We start from the raw sequence: 14,670 nt of genomic DNA on the forward strand, positions 1-14,670 counted from the left end.
TTACCTCAGTGATTGGACAGCTTACAGAGATAAAGGATGCCTTCCATTTGCTCTGTTAGGAGCTTGAGGGGAACTCCAGTATTAAGACAGAGCACCAGTTCATTCAGAGCTTTTTGCCACTGAAGTGCTTTCCTTCAGCAGGCAATATGAAGCTGTTGGGCTGGATAGTGATCCTGCAAGGCAGGGCAGAAAAACTTATTTAAGATGAGATTTTTTTTTTCAGTGGGAGCATGATGAAATGCCCGTTACACAGAAAATGTGCTATGATTTGATAATTCTTCTAGGGCTATGGCCACTGGTACTGTTTTGAGGAGGTTTGTCTAGCTGCATTCTCGGAACCTCCAAGATGATGATGTGAAAAATGAGATTTTAAATTCTCCTTTGGACAGAGATTTAGTTTTTGGATCCTCTGATGCAGACATTATCAAGAAAAGTGTGAGGAAAAAGGTAAGGTGATTCCAGGAATGTTTTTCCACCCTCATTTTCCAAATTTTCAGAGGGATTCTCTAACCCTTTGGTGAATTTCAGCAAAAAAAAAAAAAAAAAAGAATAAACAGTTTCACCAAAATGCAGGTACACAGAATGTAAATAGCAAGAGGGTTCCAAAACATAATTCAGACACCCTCCAAAATCAAGGACAGTCCAAGTCAGGCCCCCCGCACCGGCTGTTCATGTCCCCTTCCAGAAAGTCTGAATCTCCACTTTTCTCTTTGGCAGCATTTACCTTCAGATAAATGGGTTCTGAAGATCATTCATCAAAGTTACAGATGGCAGTGGGAGGAAATCCCTCTTTTCCAGGAAATAATTCCTCAACCACCTGACCAGACTCCTATTTCCCTCTGTCCTTCAACACATGCTGTCTCAGGAAGTGATAGAACCAGTTCCTCCTTCCCATGCAGAGAACGTTTTTTATTCAAGAATGTTTTTTGTGCCAAAGAAAGAAATTGCTTGCAGACCAGTTCTGAATCTTTGTTTACCAAACCTGTTTGTGATAGTGCCCATGTTTAAAATGCTGTCACTTCATGACATATTACCTGTTCTTCTTCTTTTATGTTTACTTAAGTTTACTTACATTTAAGATAAGCATGCTGCATATTTGGACCTACTTGAGTCAATCAAATTACAACCAAACACTCTAGTCATGGGTGATTTTAACTGTCCCTCCATTGAGTGGGAAACTTATACAAGTACCAACATGCTTGCACAAATATTCCTGGACTTTAACACTGATGCTATGGAACAAACAGTATGCAACCCCATAAGGGGCTCAAATATTCTCGATCTGGTCCTCACCAGCATGGGTGACCGTTGCACCACCACAAGTATAAGACCCTCACTGGTTAAGTCTGACCACAAATCAGTCACATTTGAAGTAGCTATAACACCTGAATCCCTGTTAGGTGAAATCAGGCTAAAAAATTTCACCAAAGCTAATTTTACCATCCTACGGGATGACATAAATTTCCAAGCTCCTGTTCCCACAGATGGCATTGACAACAATACTAAGATATACACAAATGCTCTATACAAACACTTAGACAAATGTATTGACACAGCTGTACCTGATAGGATCAAAACATGATCCTCAAGAAAAAAACAAGCCTACCTGGTGGACAACTAGCATTAATAAGTTATACAACAAGAGAAAGAAGTTGCTGTCTAAAAATAAAAAAGAGAGGTCCCAGCACTGGAAGAACACCTTCCTCTGCTTGAACAAACAAGTAAGATAACTTGTAAAATCCTTTAAGGGCAACTTCGAAAAAATTTAGCAACCATAGAAGCATAATCATAAGGCATTCTTCAGTTATATCTGTAACCTAAAAAGTAGGACCAAGATGTGTGCTGAACTAGCTGTGAATGGCATTACATATCTTGATCCTGCGAAAATAACTAACTTAGCTGACAGGTTTGATGAAAATTTCACTCCCCGTCCCCTCCAAACATTCCACAAAGCATTCCCTCTACATCACCCTCACCTTGCATCTCCAAAGAGCAAATCATTAATGCTCTCTCCAAGGCCTAAATCACAGCCTCTATGAGACTGGATGGCATCCCAGGTTGCATTTAAAATGGTCTAAAACATGAGTTAGCAACTCCATTAGGTACTCTCTTCAACCACAGCCTGAGTACTGGTTTCGTCCATACTGAATGGAAAGCAGCAACCGTCATCCCCCTTTGTAAAGGAGGTACAGCAACAGACTAGACCCATACGATTAACCAGCCTTATTTGTAAGGCCATGGAACAACAGATCACACTAAGTCTTCCTCAGCCAGCAGACCTGTCACCAGTGGGGTTCCACAGGGGTCAGAGCTGGACCCCCTGTTGTTTGGAATATACTTCTCAGAAGTTCAGGCCAAAACTGAGGGCCTGTGGCTGACTAAGGTTGTTGATGACTGCAAATTAGGTGCAATCATTGAATCCCCAAATTATGTCAGTATACTTCAAGAGAGACGTACATAAACCAATGACTGGTGCCAAAGCCATGGACTCAAACTCAGAGTTTATCATCCCCTTTGGTATGATATCCCAGCAGACTAACATTTAAATAATAATACCCTAAGTAACTGCTCAGTAGTGAGAGACTTGGGAACGCAAGCTGACTGTAACCTAAAATTTGACCACCGTGTATCTACTGTGGTAAAGAAGGCATTTTTCACACTTCTTTAGCAAAAGCATTGCCTCAAGAATGAAAGAGGCCATAACACCTCTGTACGTGACCCTCATCAGGCCAATAATTGAGTACAGTGCTCCTTTGGTATGTACCTTACCAGGCACCTCCAACTTGAGAGACCCCAGAGATTTCTAAACAAGAAAATTCAGGGTCTCCAGCACATGTCATACATTGACAGAATGAAGTCACTGACACTGTACTCAGTAGCGTACAGACTACTTAGAGGAGACTTGTGCCTGGCCTACAGAGCAATCTTGGATCCAAACCTAATGGAAATGCAGCACATTCGCAAAGTCAAATGGGACAAAGTTCACACACTCAAGGGACCTTAACCCGGCCTGCGGCATAAACAGGACCTGCTGGGGTTTTCACTCCTCTGGAATAGGGTACCACTTTACATCAAAGCCCCTCTGTGACTATGTTTAAGCGTAGCATAAATGACTGGATGGGAAACTGTAAATTCCTGCCGGGGATTTCACCTATGAACCTTCAATATATGGACAGTCATTGCTAACTAAGATCTCCAGTTTAGACAAGATCCTTTATTTTGGGTTTCTTTAGTATTATAATGGGTAGACACGGCTAGGCTTATAAAGACCTTTGTATTGTAACCACCTGTGAACCTATGATAACACTAGATTTAAAAGATGCTTATCATTAATCGATACTTCAGGTGTTTCTTAAGGTTTTTTGTTTCTGGATCACTTTATCAGTTCTCTGCCTTACCCTTTGGATTATCCACTGCACCAAGAGTTTGAAGAGTCTAGCTCAAATTATAGCTTAGTACAAGCTAAAGGGTACCACGTTTTTTTCCATATTTAGATGACTTGCTTATCTTTGCAGAATCTTTTTTAGTGTGAGTAATCTTTCACTTTAAGAGATCTCTTACACAAGCTGGGATTCCAGGAGAACATTCAAAATTTTTTTATGACTTCTTCACACAAGATTATGTTTCTGGGGTGTCCGCTAGATACCTCAGTTCCAAGAGCTTTTCTTTCATAGGAAAATTATCTGTGTGTGTGTGTGTGTGTGTGTGTGTGTGTGTGTGTGTGTGTGTGTGTGTGTGTGTGTGTATACCTCTAAGTACAGTGACAGGACAAAAACTTTCAGGATTGATTATCTTCTGTGAAAGTAAGAAGAAGAAATGAGCAATGTCAAAACAGTCAATTTCTAAATGGCTGTCCCAGGTTAATCCATTTTGTTATTCTCGCCATAAGAAGTCACTTCAGGGCAAGGCCAGGGCCATTCTACCAGGTCTCTAGCCTCTTATGTTGCTTTTTGAGAAGGTGCACATACTAGAATTATACTAGAGTCAGCAGCTTGGTCATCTGTACAGACTTTTATCAAGCACTTCAGACATGATTCCTTCTTTAGGTCCAGTGCAAGCTTTGCTGTTACTGTTCATCAGGGGCTTCTCTTCATTTGATATGCATGCTATGGTATTTATCCCATATAGCTTAGGCTACTACAGCAGTGATCTAATGATGAAAATAGTATAGTTGTGTAAATAAAACTTATCGTAGCTGTAGATGCTCAAATAGATCACTGCGCATATGATGTAACTGCACCCTCCCCATCTCCTTAATTTTGCCAGGTGGTGGTATTTTATTAATATGAATCCCAGTTTCAGGGCTGTAGCCTCTTTTTTCTATAGCAAGAAAACTGTGAAGTTTTGCCACCTTAAACTCTGATTTTCTCCTGCTTCAATTGTGCAGAGCAGAGACTAGAAGCTTTGAAAGGTGGTCAGCTGGTCTGATCCTTGACAAGACATCTCATATCACTTAGACTACTGTTAAGTGATCGATTCAAATGTCTGCTGTCATGGTAAGTTTTACTTATACAACTGTACTATTCCTTGTGTGGCACAATGGTGCATTGGGTAGTGTTGTCACCTCACAGGAAGAGGTTCTCCAGTTTGATTCTTGGCTGGGGTGCTTTTTCTGCAGAGTTTGCATGTCCTCCCTGTGTTCGAGTGGGTTCTCTCCAGGTGCTCTAGTTTCCTCCCACTTTCCCAAGACATGCTGCAGGTGAATTGGACATTCTAAATTATTGGCCCTAGGTGTGAGTGCCTGCTTGTGTGTGTGCCTTCTGTGGAAGGTTGGGCACCAGGCTGGCAACTCAACACCATAAAACTCTGCTGCCACTCATTCTACAGACTGATGACCCTCTGCAGTGACTCCTGACGGGAGCAGCCAAAAGGAGAAGAAGAACTGTGCTATTCCTCATTCTCCCTCAACTTCATAGCTCTGTGAGAGGCTACCACTTCCACTTCTCATAACCCTTACATCGGTGGTAGCATTGCTTTCCCTTGTCAGTGTGCTGTCCAGCCTGTGCACATGATGATGAGTATGTCCTGCCCAATTTTCTGGCCTGTAATGGTAAGGTAATGTATGATGCATGGAGTGGCTAATCAGTGCATTTTAATGCTAAGGCAGTATGTTTGTTAATGCATGCCCCACATTTATTCTTGTTGTTAATGTCATGCTCATTAGTTGGGGACCAGACATTGCCTCTTTGCAATTTACACTGCATATTGTACCCACTACCGCAGGTTCCTCTGACATTTCACTTGACTATTGCAGTACTGCTTCCATAGATGGGTCAAGCAGTACAAAAATGTTCCCACATTTTAACTACTTTTGTACTACCATATTGTGTAGCATTGAGCAGAACATGAATATCTTACTGCAGGTCATTGGAAGGTACTATACCAACTCTTGTGTGCACCACCAGAAGTATCCAGGTAGCGGGTAGGCTAAGTCAGAATACATTTGATGATATATGTCTCCAACAGTGCAGTGTTGTGCGGTATCAACAAACTTTGGGGTTATGGATGGATTCATCAGACACAATTTCAAGGCATATCCTCTATCACCTGCAACACACAACACTGGACACCATTATGAGAGGCCTCTTGGCATAATGAGTAAGGTCTTCAGCTCCCATGCACAAAGTATAAGGTTCAATTCTGACCTCTGCCAATGCCTGTTTGGAGTTTGTCTGTTCTCCTTATGCTTCTGTGGGGTTTCTCGCACTTCTGAAAAACATGTTGAGTGTTTTCATCTCAAACTCACCAAAGAATGGAGCTTTTGGCAGTTGAAAAGACTTTAAATGGTGGCCTATAAGGAGAAGAATTGTGTAGACCAACTTCTTTGGACATTTACTTTGGTGAGCATTATCCTCAAGATAGGGGAAGACAGATCACAGACTCCACTCCGTGGCAGAGCTAGTCACTTGATGGTGTAAAAAATGGCTCTAGGTGATCTGGTCATGTTGACTAATGTCACCAAAATGGATATGGGTATTTGCCAGTGACACATGGGTTGAGGATCTAGTCAATAACTTCTGCTAATGGTAAGTGGGATGTATGAGCCCTTTTTGACCAGTGTGTGTGTGTGTGTGTGTGTGTGTGTGTGTGTGTGTGTGTGTGTGTGTGTGTGTGTGTGGGTGTGGGTGTGTGTTACATAAAGTCCAGCAGCCCTGTGTCAGTAAGCTACTGGCCAGCCAGTGTTCAGTTGCCCAGCTTGGGTTATTTGGGATAGCTCTGTCGAATGAAAGGTGGCATAAAAGTAATCAACATGCCAAACATGCACTAAGAATTCCTGCACACAGTGTAGGTTCATTGACAGGACAAGACTTGGAAATGGGTGACATGATGGTAAAGAGGAAGCTGGACATCTCATGTATCCAGGAGACAAAGTGGAAGAGCAGTGCAGCTACTACTGAGTACTACTCAGGAGGAGGAAAGAGTAGAAATGGCGTGGGAATTGTGGTGAGGGAGAGGCTTCAGAAGACTGTGAGGGATGTCATCAGAATTAATGACAGACTCATGGTATTCAGACTCAAGTGTAGTGATAGGGCAGTATTCATAATCTCAGTCTGTACCCCACAGCAGGGGTGAGATAGTGAGGAAAAGAGTACATTCAAACAGCAGTTGAATGATCTACTAGATAAAGCAAAACCATAGGAATTTATGTTGATACTGGATTACCTGAATGTACATATCAGGACAAACAGAATAGGACATGAGGACAGCCTGGATGCACATGGGTGGGGCAACAGGAATAAAGAAGTCATTCTAGACTTCTGTCTGGAATATGACTGGATGGTAGTCAACACATGGTTCAGAAAAATAGATAGACACAAGATCGCATACAGCAGTGGCCAACATGCAATTCAGGTAGACTTCAGCTTAGTACGGTAAGAGCACTAGGGTAGAATCAGTGATTGCAGAGTCTTTCCCAGTGAAACAGGCAGCCCACAGCATAAACCACTAGTTGCCACAACCAGCTGAATGTAGTGGTCAGAGAAATTAGGTGGAGTTGAAGAAGAATGGCACCACCTCAAAACAGCATGTGTAAGGACTACAGAACAGATATGCAGTAAAACAGGTGTGAAAATAAGGTACATAAGGAAAGCTGGTGGTGGAACACAGAAGTCCAGGAAGTCATCAAAAGAAAGATGAAATACAGGAAAAAGTGAGTGATATAAAAGATGGAACAGGCTAGGAAGGAATACTGCCTGGCTAACAAAGAGGCTAAGACAGGAGTTGCAATAACAAAGAACAAGGCATCAGAGGCAGTCTACCATCTTCTTGAAAGTGACTCAGTGGATGACACACGAAATTCTATCATGTTGCAAGGCAAAGACAAAAAGATAAAGAAGATAGACATCCTCCATAAGGCATGCCATCACCAACCTACTCACCATTCCACAGGATATCATAGGCAGATGAAAGGAGTAGTTCAGAAGCTTCTGAATGAAGAAAATGCTACAGAAGCTGTAATGCCCGAAATGCAGTCCACTGTGATCGAAGAGATGGAACCCACCCTAGAAGGAAGAACAGTGCCAAGGAAAATTAAGTCAGGGAAAGCAGCAGGCTAAGATGAGGTCACAGCAGATATGATCAAGATGTTGGCTGAGTTACAGGAAAAATGGTTCCTGAGGGTACTTATAGTAGTATGGAGAGAAAGGCATATCCCAGTTGACTGGAGAATATGTATACTAGTTCCAGTGTTCAAGAACAAAAGGGACATTCACAACTGTGGGCAGTATAGCGGTATCAGACTCCTATCACACTTCGGGAAAGTTCTGGAAAACAAATATGTAGAGTAGTAGAAAGTAAGATGGGAAATGAGCAGTTGGATTCAGATCAGAATGCAGCACAACTGACCTCATGTTTGCAGTGAGACAGATACTTGAGAAGAAGCTAGTAACGAGGAAAGAGTTCAATTGGGGATTCCTAGACTTGGAGAAAGGATATGACAAGGTCCCAAAAAAGCTGATTTGGGCAGTCCTGTGGTGGTTTGAAGTCCAGGAGACATTGGTAAAATTAGTGGAAGCTATGTACAGGGAGTCAGTGACTCAAGTATGACAGTGTTCAGTCTTACAGAGGGGTTCCCAGTGGGAGTGGGTGTGAATCAGGGTTCATTTCTGAGCCCACTGCTGTTCATACTGGTGATGTACTACATTAACAAGCAGGTTGGAGAGGACAGGTCAACAAAGCTGCTGTATGCAGATGATGTGGCATTACAAGAAGACTGAGGAAAAACTTCAGCAAAGTATAGCAGAATGGAATGCAAAACTGAATACACATGGGCCGAAACTGAGTACAGATAGTTGTAATGGGAGCAAATGGGAAATCAGAAGATGCTGAAAACTGAGATAGAAGGGAAAACAGTGGAACAGGTTCACAGCTTCAGGTATCTGGAAGGAATGGTTGAGGAGGGAAAGTCTGAATGAGGAGCTCAAAGCTAGAATCAGAGGGGCTGCAGCCACACTGGCACAGAGTGTATGAAAGAAGAATGCCAAAGAAGCTGAAAATTAAGGTGTACAAAACAGTGATGCAGCCAGTACTACTGTATGGTACAGAAATGTGGGCAGTAAAGACAGCAGTTGAGGAAGCTAGTGATGATGGAAGTGAAGTGTCTGAGTTGGGTGGTAGGATGCACACTATGGGACAAATGAAGAAATTATGATATAAGAGCAGAAGCCAAAATAGTTACAGAAAAGGTCAAAGAGAACAGATTACTGTGGTTCAGACACATGTGCAGGAAAGCAGAAGACAGTCTGGTGAAGAAGATTTGGGACAGACAAGAAGAAGCCAAGATTGCTGTAATGGTTAAGGTGTTTACCTCACAGACACAAGGTACAGGGTTTGATTCTCACCTTGTGAAGCGTGGCTAGGCTTAAAAAGGCCTACTCAGTTCATTTGCCTTGTATGAACCCATGAACCTTTGAAATGCATCCAGCTCAGAGGTGGATGGATTGTGTGAGAGAAGACCTGCGACAGTCAGACATGAGAGTTGAAGAAGGTAGGAGAGTGGCATTGAATAGGGAGAGATGGCGGTAAGTGACACGACACCCCAATCCCATGTAGAAAATTGTGAAAAGGGGATTGAAGATTATGTTGAGTGGCGTGCTGCCAATCTCTATGGGAACAGCATACCAAGGAGTCTGTGGCTGGTAATGTGAGCACTGGCCAATTAGATGACCCTATGGAAAGCACTCTGCATGAAACATGTTATAGGCTACTGAGTGCCAGATGTGAGAAGCCTAAGAACTGCTTGGATGGAACACAGAGATATTGTTTATAAAATGATGTACATTATGCAGTACCTGACAGTTGATGGAGTTAAAGCTCTTTCATTTGAAATACAGGATGCTGTGTGAAAAAGTTGGGGTCTAGATAGCAAGTGGGTACAATCACTGACCCCCCTCCAGGAGTTTAGTGGAAATAGGCTGTGGCATAGAATGCCATCATAGTGGCGATGTTCTCCTGTGTTGTCTGTAGAAACCAAATAAGCCCCCCACATGCTAAAGCATCACTTCAAAAAACAGGTGTAAGATTCTCCAAGCCCAAACCTGTACTACCTCTGACATGTCTACTGTTGTATGCTGAAGAGTCCCTGTGACAAGAATGATTAGTGCTGCACAAACCTTTGTGTTCACCAAACTAGTATTTTATGCATATCCATTGATTCCATGTAAGAAAGGCTCATGTCTGTTAACACTTGCATGGTGTCTCAGGTCACATGGTTTTCGGTCATCAATGTCCTGGTCATATAGGTGATGGTATTTTAGCCACTTGTGGACCTGTCTGTGATGCAGATGGTGACAGTGTCCATCATTGTTGTCACTGGCTGTAAGGTGGCCACTACTACATGTTACTTTGCTAATGTTGACTCTAGTCCTAGCATCATAATGACAGCAAAGTTCCTCTACATTGGATGATCTTGGAGCTAAGAACATATGATTCCAATGGATCATTGCAGTGCACTCATTTTACATTTCTGAATCTTCCATGATTAAGTTTGTCACTTACATATGCAATAACTCTTAATAGCATATTGACACACATTTGCATGTCATTACACATTCAGCTGTTTGTGATGTATGTCAAACTATTTATCCAGTGGAATAGTTAATGCTGCATAATTCTCTGAATCACCCTCTCTCTGTTCAGTCCTGTTCACCATGCTATTTCACAGAATGCTGTGATCTTTTTGTTCCTGAGTACCCAGTGATATGCAGCTTCTAGTATGTTTTTATTTAAATTTTTATGTTTTTTTTATGTGAGTATTGTCCGGCTGGGTTGATTTGACACCCACTTTCAGGAGGTCTGTAAGGACTGTCTGGTTCAGTGACTTACACAAGAGCCACCAAATGATATCTGAAGGACTCAAACTCAACACTACATATTGAAACCTATTAGCCTATCATATCTTTAATAGTTTATGCTGTATTTCTAAAATAATTTGGGAAATGGGCTAAATGGTCCTTATGTTTGCTCATTGTCCTTGTTTCTATGCTATAAGGTAAGTGTCTGCACTTTCTGTAAAAAAGGAAAGCCCTTAAATAGTTATTTGTTCAAATATTTGAATTTAAGTTGCTATTCAGTCTGCTTATAATTAATTCAGAATTGCGATAGCTGTTACAGCATGAATATTGTGAACTTTTGTAATGCCAGTGTTTGAAGACTTCATTTTTCAGAATCGGCTGGCCATTCTCAAGCCATGGTTTCATAATCACAGGCTGAAACTTCATGGATTTTCACTTCTCTTTTAGTGCTCAGTCTGAATTTTATTAAGTCAAAATTACTACTGAGAAGAAGTGTTGCTCATAGGTTCATAGGTTCATACTAGGCTATCTGCCCTGGGGCAATTATAAGCCTAGCCCAATTCTGTATGGCTTACGCCACCCCTTGATTTGAGTATACTGTGCCCTTTTTAAGGTTTAGTTTACTGTGCCTCTGCCTAATAGTGACACGGGAGTAATCCCTGGGACAAACCTACGATCCCCCATCCACCTATCGAGATTCTTCTTGAAGAGATTCAGTGAGGTGCTCTCCCTCACATGAACTGGAATTCTATTCCAGAGCGAAGGGAGCCTCTGGGTTATGAACCTGTCCCACCAGCAAGTTCTATTTATTTCTGTGCTGAGGTTCAAGTCCCTCGAGCTTGTGGCTCTAAGGTATTTAGATTTACTGAGGTGGAGCATGTCCATTAATTCTGGATTTGACATAGCTTTGTATGTCAGGCATAGATTGCCTCTAAGTAAGCGGTATGCAACTGAGTAGAGCTGGAGTTTTTTTAACCGAGCAGCATATGGCATCTGTTTGAGACCCTTGATCCTCTTGGTGAGATACTTTTGTGGTCTTTCTAATTGCTGCAGGTGTCGGGTAAGGTACATCCCAAAAGGGGCATTGTATTCTATGATGGGCCTGATGAGGGATGAATAAAGGGGCACGATTACCTCTCTTGATCTAGATGTGAAACCCTTCGTGATGAGGTGGGCTATGTAGAAGGTCTTTCTAACCACTTTGGCAGTGTGGTTTTCAAAGGAAAGATTGCTATCAACTTGGGTCCCCAGGTCCCTAATAACTTTCTCTGTACTTAATGGGTTTCTGCCTATGTGGTAATTTGTGGGCGCATTGTTTTTGCCAAAGGGTATGACTATACATTTTTTGGCATTTAGCTTTAAACCATGGTGCTGGCACCAGTTATCTGTCTCTGTGAGACCGTTTTGAAGGATGTTTGTGTCAACTGGAGTGTTATTCCTTTAAGGTTCCCTGATAGTGCACTACTCGGCTTCTCCATACATTAAAATGTTAACTGTATTGAACTGCTTAATTAATTGGTCTTAAGAGATAACAGCAGATATTGGAAGCTGCTGGCTGGTTGATTGGAATAAACATAAATCTGTGTGCACTGTAAGATAATAAGATAATTTGATGAACTTGAATTGCAGCAGTCATTTCAGGAGATTGAATTTAAGCCATGATCATTACTAAGGTTTAATTCACTGAGCATATGCCCTTTCTCATTCTGCTTCTTTTTATTTATTACAGCATATACATTCTTTGACCCCAATGACCCTGCCTGCCAGGAAATTCTGTTTGACCCAAGGACTACAGTTCCAGAACTTTTCGCCATTATAAGACAGTGGGTACCACAAGTGCAACATAAGATTGACATAATTGGAAATGAGGTGAGGAATTTGTACAGTAACATAATGCAATACATGCTGCAGATAGAGAATGTAAATGACAGTTGTCTGAATAAAAATGTAACTTTTGCAAGTACATGTAGCTGGATGGACACTAACATTTATATGTACACTTATCCTGTTGATACATGTGCTTCCCACACTAAAGCAGAGTCACAGCACAATCTGAAATTACAAAAAACAAAGTATATATCCTTGCAGCTTCTTCTGACAGCTGATTTATACCTATGTGCAATAGAAATGTTAAAATGTAGACATTGTTCTGCCCAGAATGTCACAGTTTACATTCACTGTGAGGTGAATAAAGAAATGAGAAGCTAGGTTTGGCGTCTTAATAATTTAAGTTTTTGGCGTTAAACTTCCTTGGCTGTGCATCGCTAAGACTTGCTTGAGATCCTGCATATATTTCTTAGTCCTCTTGACATTAGGTACCTCTCCTACACCTCTGACAAAAAGAATTGAGGACCACAGAACAGTCACAGACTACTGATTTTCTGACCAGGGACAAGGAGTGCAACAGAGAATTGTATACCTGTAGAGATTCAGCTAGCTGACAAAATCTGAATGACCAGGCTATAGCTGTAGGAAATGGCCAAAAATGATAGTCTCTGTAGAGGTTGTTCAAAACAGGCACAAGGACCACTGATGCTTTCATTAAAGATTCAAGTATATAGTAGGTTATATGTCAAAAGCTCTGACAAGCTTTCAGTAGATCATTAACAAGCACAGAAGTGCCATAAGAGTGCAGGATAGTAGATGAAGTGGGTTCTTCTAAATGCTGCAGTAGTAAAAAATCTAGGAAGTTACTGACCAGTTAGTCTTGCATAATTTGCTAGAAATATAATGGAAACAGAGTAAAGGGAAGAACTGTGGCCTTTATGGAGGGCAACAATCTCTAGCCAACCTTAACAGAGTTTTATGTCTGGATTACAAAGGTGTTTGATAGCTGATTTCCAATAAATGTGGTACACTTATATTTTATTAAGGCATTTGGCTGTGTTCCATGACTTTTAGAAACATTCTAGAATTGAGAAATTAGATTTCAGAATGATTAATGGGAAGAACTTAGAGGGTTGAGGTAAAAGGAGTGTTGTATGGAATAAAGGATGTGGCTAGTGGAGTACCACAGTGTTTGATTTTTGAACCTGCAATCTTTAGTCTGTTTGTTTTAGACTTATCTAAAGAGAAATAAGAATAACATGAACCTCTGTAGGGCAGTGCAATGATGCAGCATTTAGCATTGCTACCTCAGATAGCTTGGTTCTTCACTTCATTTTTCCGCTGAGTTCATTTCTCAGCTGAGGTGCTTTCTGTGTGAAGCCTGCTTGTCCTCTCTGCATCAGCATGTGTTTCACCAAATATACCAGTTTCCTGCCACTTCCCAAAGACATGCTTTTGAAGAATTGGATATTATCTATATTGCCTGAAAATGTGTGTGAATGACCACAGCTGGACTATAGTCAAATGGGGATGTAGGCAGCAGTGTAGCTAGGGTGGGATGAGAGTTGCAAGTGCCCTGGGCACAAAGTGTTGTAGGAGCAATCAGATGATCACCTTTTAAAAGCCGGTATTACATTTTTGGTCAAACCTGAGTGCTGTAGCACTCTGTGTTTGGTCTAAACAGTAGAAATTGCTTGCTACATTATTAATGCAAGCAGTTTGCCACCATTCAAAAGAAGAAAAAATCTTTTTATTTAGTAATTTTTTTTTTTTTTTTTTTTTTTTTTTTTTTTTAACTAAAACCTGTACGGTGTAGTGCTCCATGTAGGCAGGATATAAACTCTGGCAACTGACTGGTACATTTGTAGCAAGCAGTTTGTTACAATTTAAAAAGGAGATTTTTTTTTAACTAAATTATAAGTGATGCAGTGCTCCGTGCAGGCAGGGTATAAACTATAGCAACTGTCTGCTTCATTTGTACCAGGCAGTTTGCTAGAATTTAAAAATGAGATTTTTTTTTTTTAAACTAAACCATGAGCGCTGTAGTACTCTGTGGAGGCAGGGTGTGTTAAAGGAGGGTTGGAGGCAGGGACACAGAAATGAGATCTGAATGGCTGGATCCAGGAGGGGGGATGTCATGCATCTGGCATCCTAGTTTATGTGCCCGTAGAAGGAACGTCTGATTTTTTTTTTTTTTTTTTTTTTTTTGTGGTACAGTAAATGAAGTGCATTTTTGATCTTCACTTGAGGAGCTTAGGGGGTGGGGGTGGGGGTGGGGGTGGTGGTTTATAGTACAAGTCCAGGGCACTATTTGAACCAGCTACGCTTCTGCTAAGCAGGGTAGTGATTGGGGCCCACCTACACACATACAACCCCCTGGCAGCAGTAACCCCCCCCCCAGCAGCCCTTCCCATGTCCCATTACTTGGCTATTTCTACCTAGTTACCATAAACACTTCAAACCTGTCAGTGTCCATGCTATTTTCATCTTTACTTCTATAATGATTACATATGTTTGGATTTAATTAAAAGCTTTTATTTCAAATGCTATA

General features: G+C 41.3%; 1 protein-coding gene across 2 annotated transcripts in view; it reads left to right on the plus strand.

The window, feature by feature from the left end:
* Positions 1 to 14,670, plus strand: part of CLIP3 (CAP-Gly domain containing linker protein 3) — a 1,549,977-nt gene that overhangs the window by 267,654 nt on the left and 1,267,653 nt on the right. For both annotated transcript variants that reach the window (XM_044055010.1, XM_044054942.1), the window contains exon 3: positions 12,022 to 12,161. In XM_044055010.1, coding sequence (XP_043910945.1) covers positions 12,022 to 12,161 — 140 coding nt within the window. The remainder of the gene's footprint in view (positions 1 to 12,021; positions 12,162 to 14,670) is intronic.

This window comes from Protopterus annectens, chromosome 1.part0 (genome assembly GCF_019279795.1).
Source record: "Protopterus annectens isolate FY-2018-M chromosome 1.part0, PAN1.0, whole genome shotgun sequence".
Classification (NCBI taxonomy): domain Eukaryota; kingdom Metazoa; phylum Chordata; order Ceratodontiformes; family Protopteridae; genus Protopterus; species Protopterus annectens.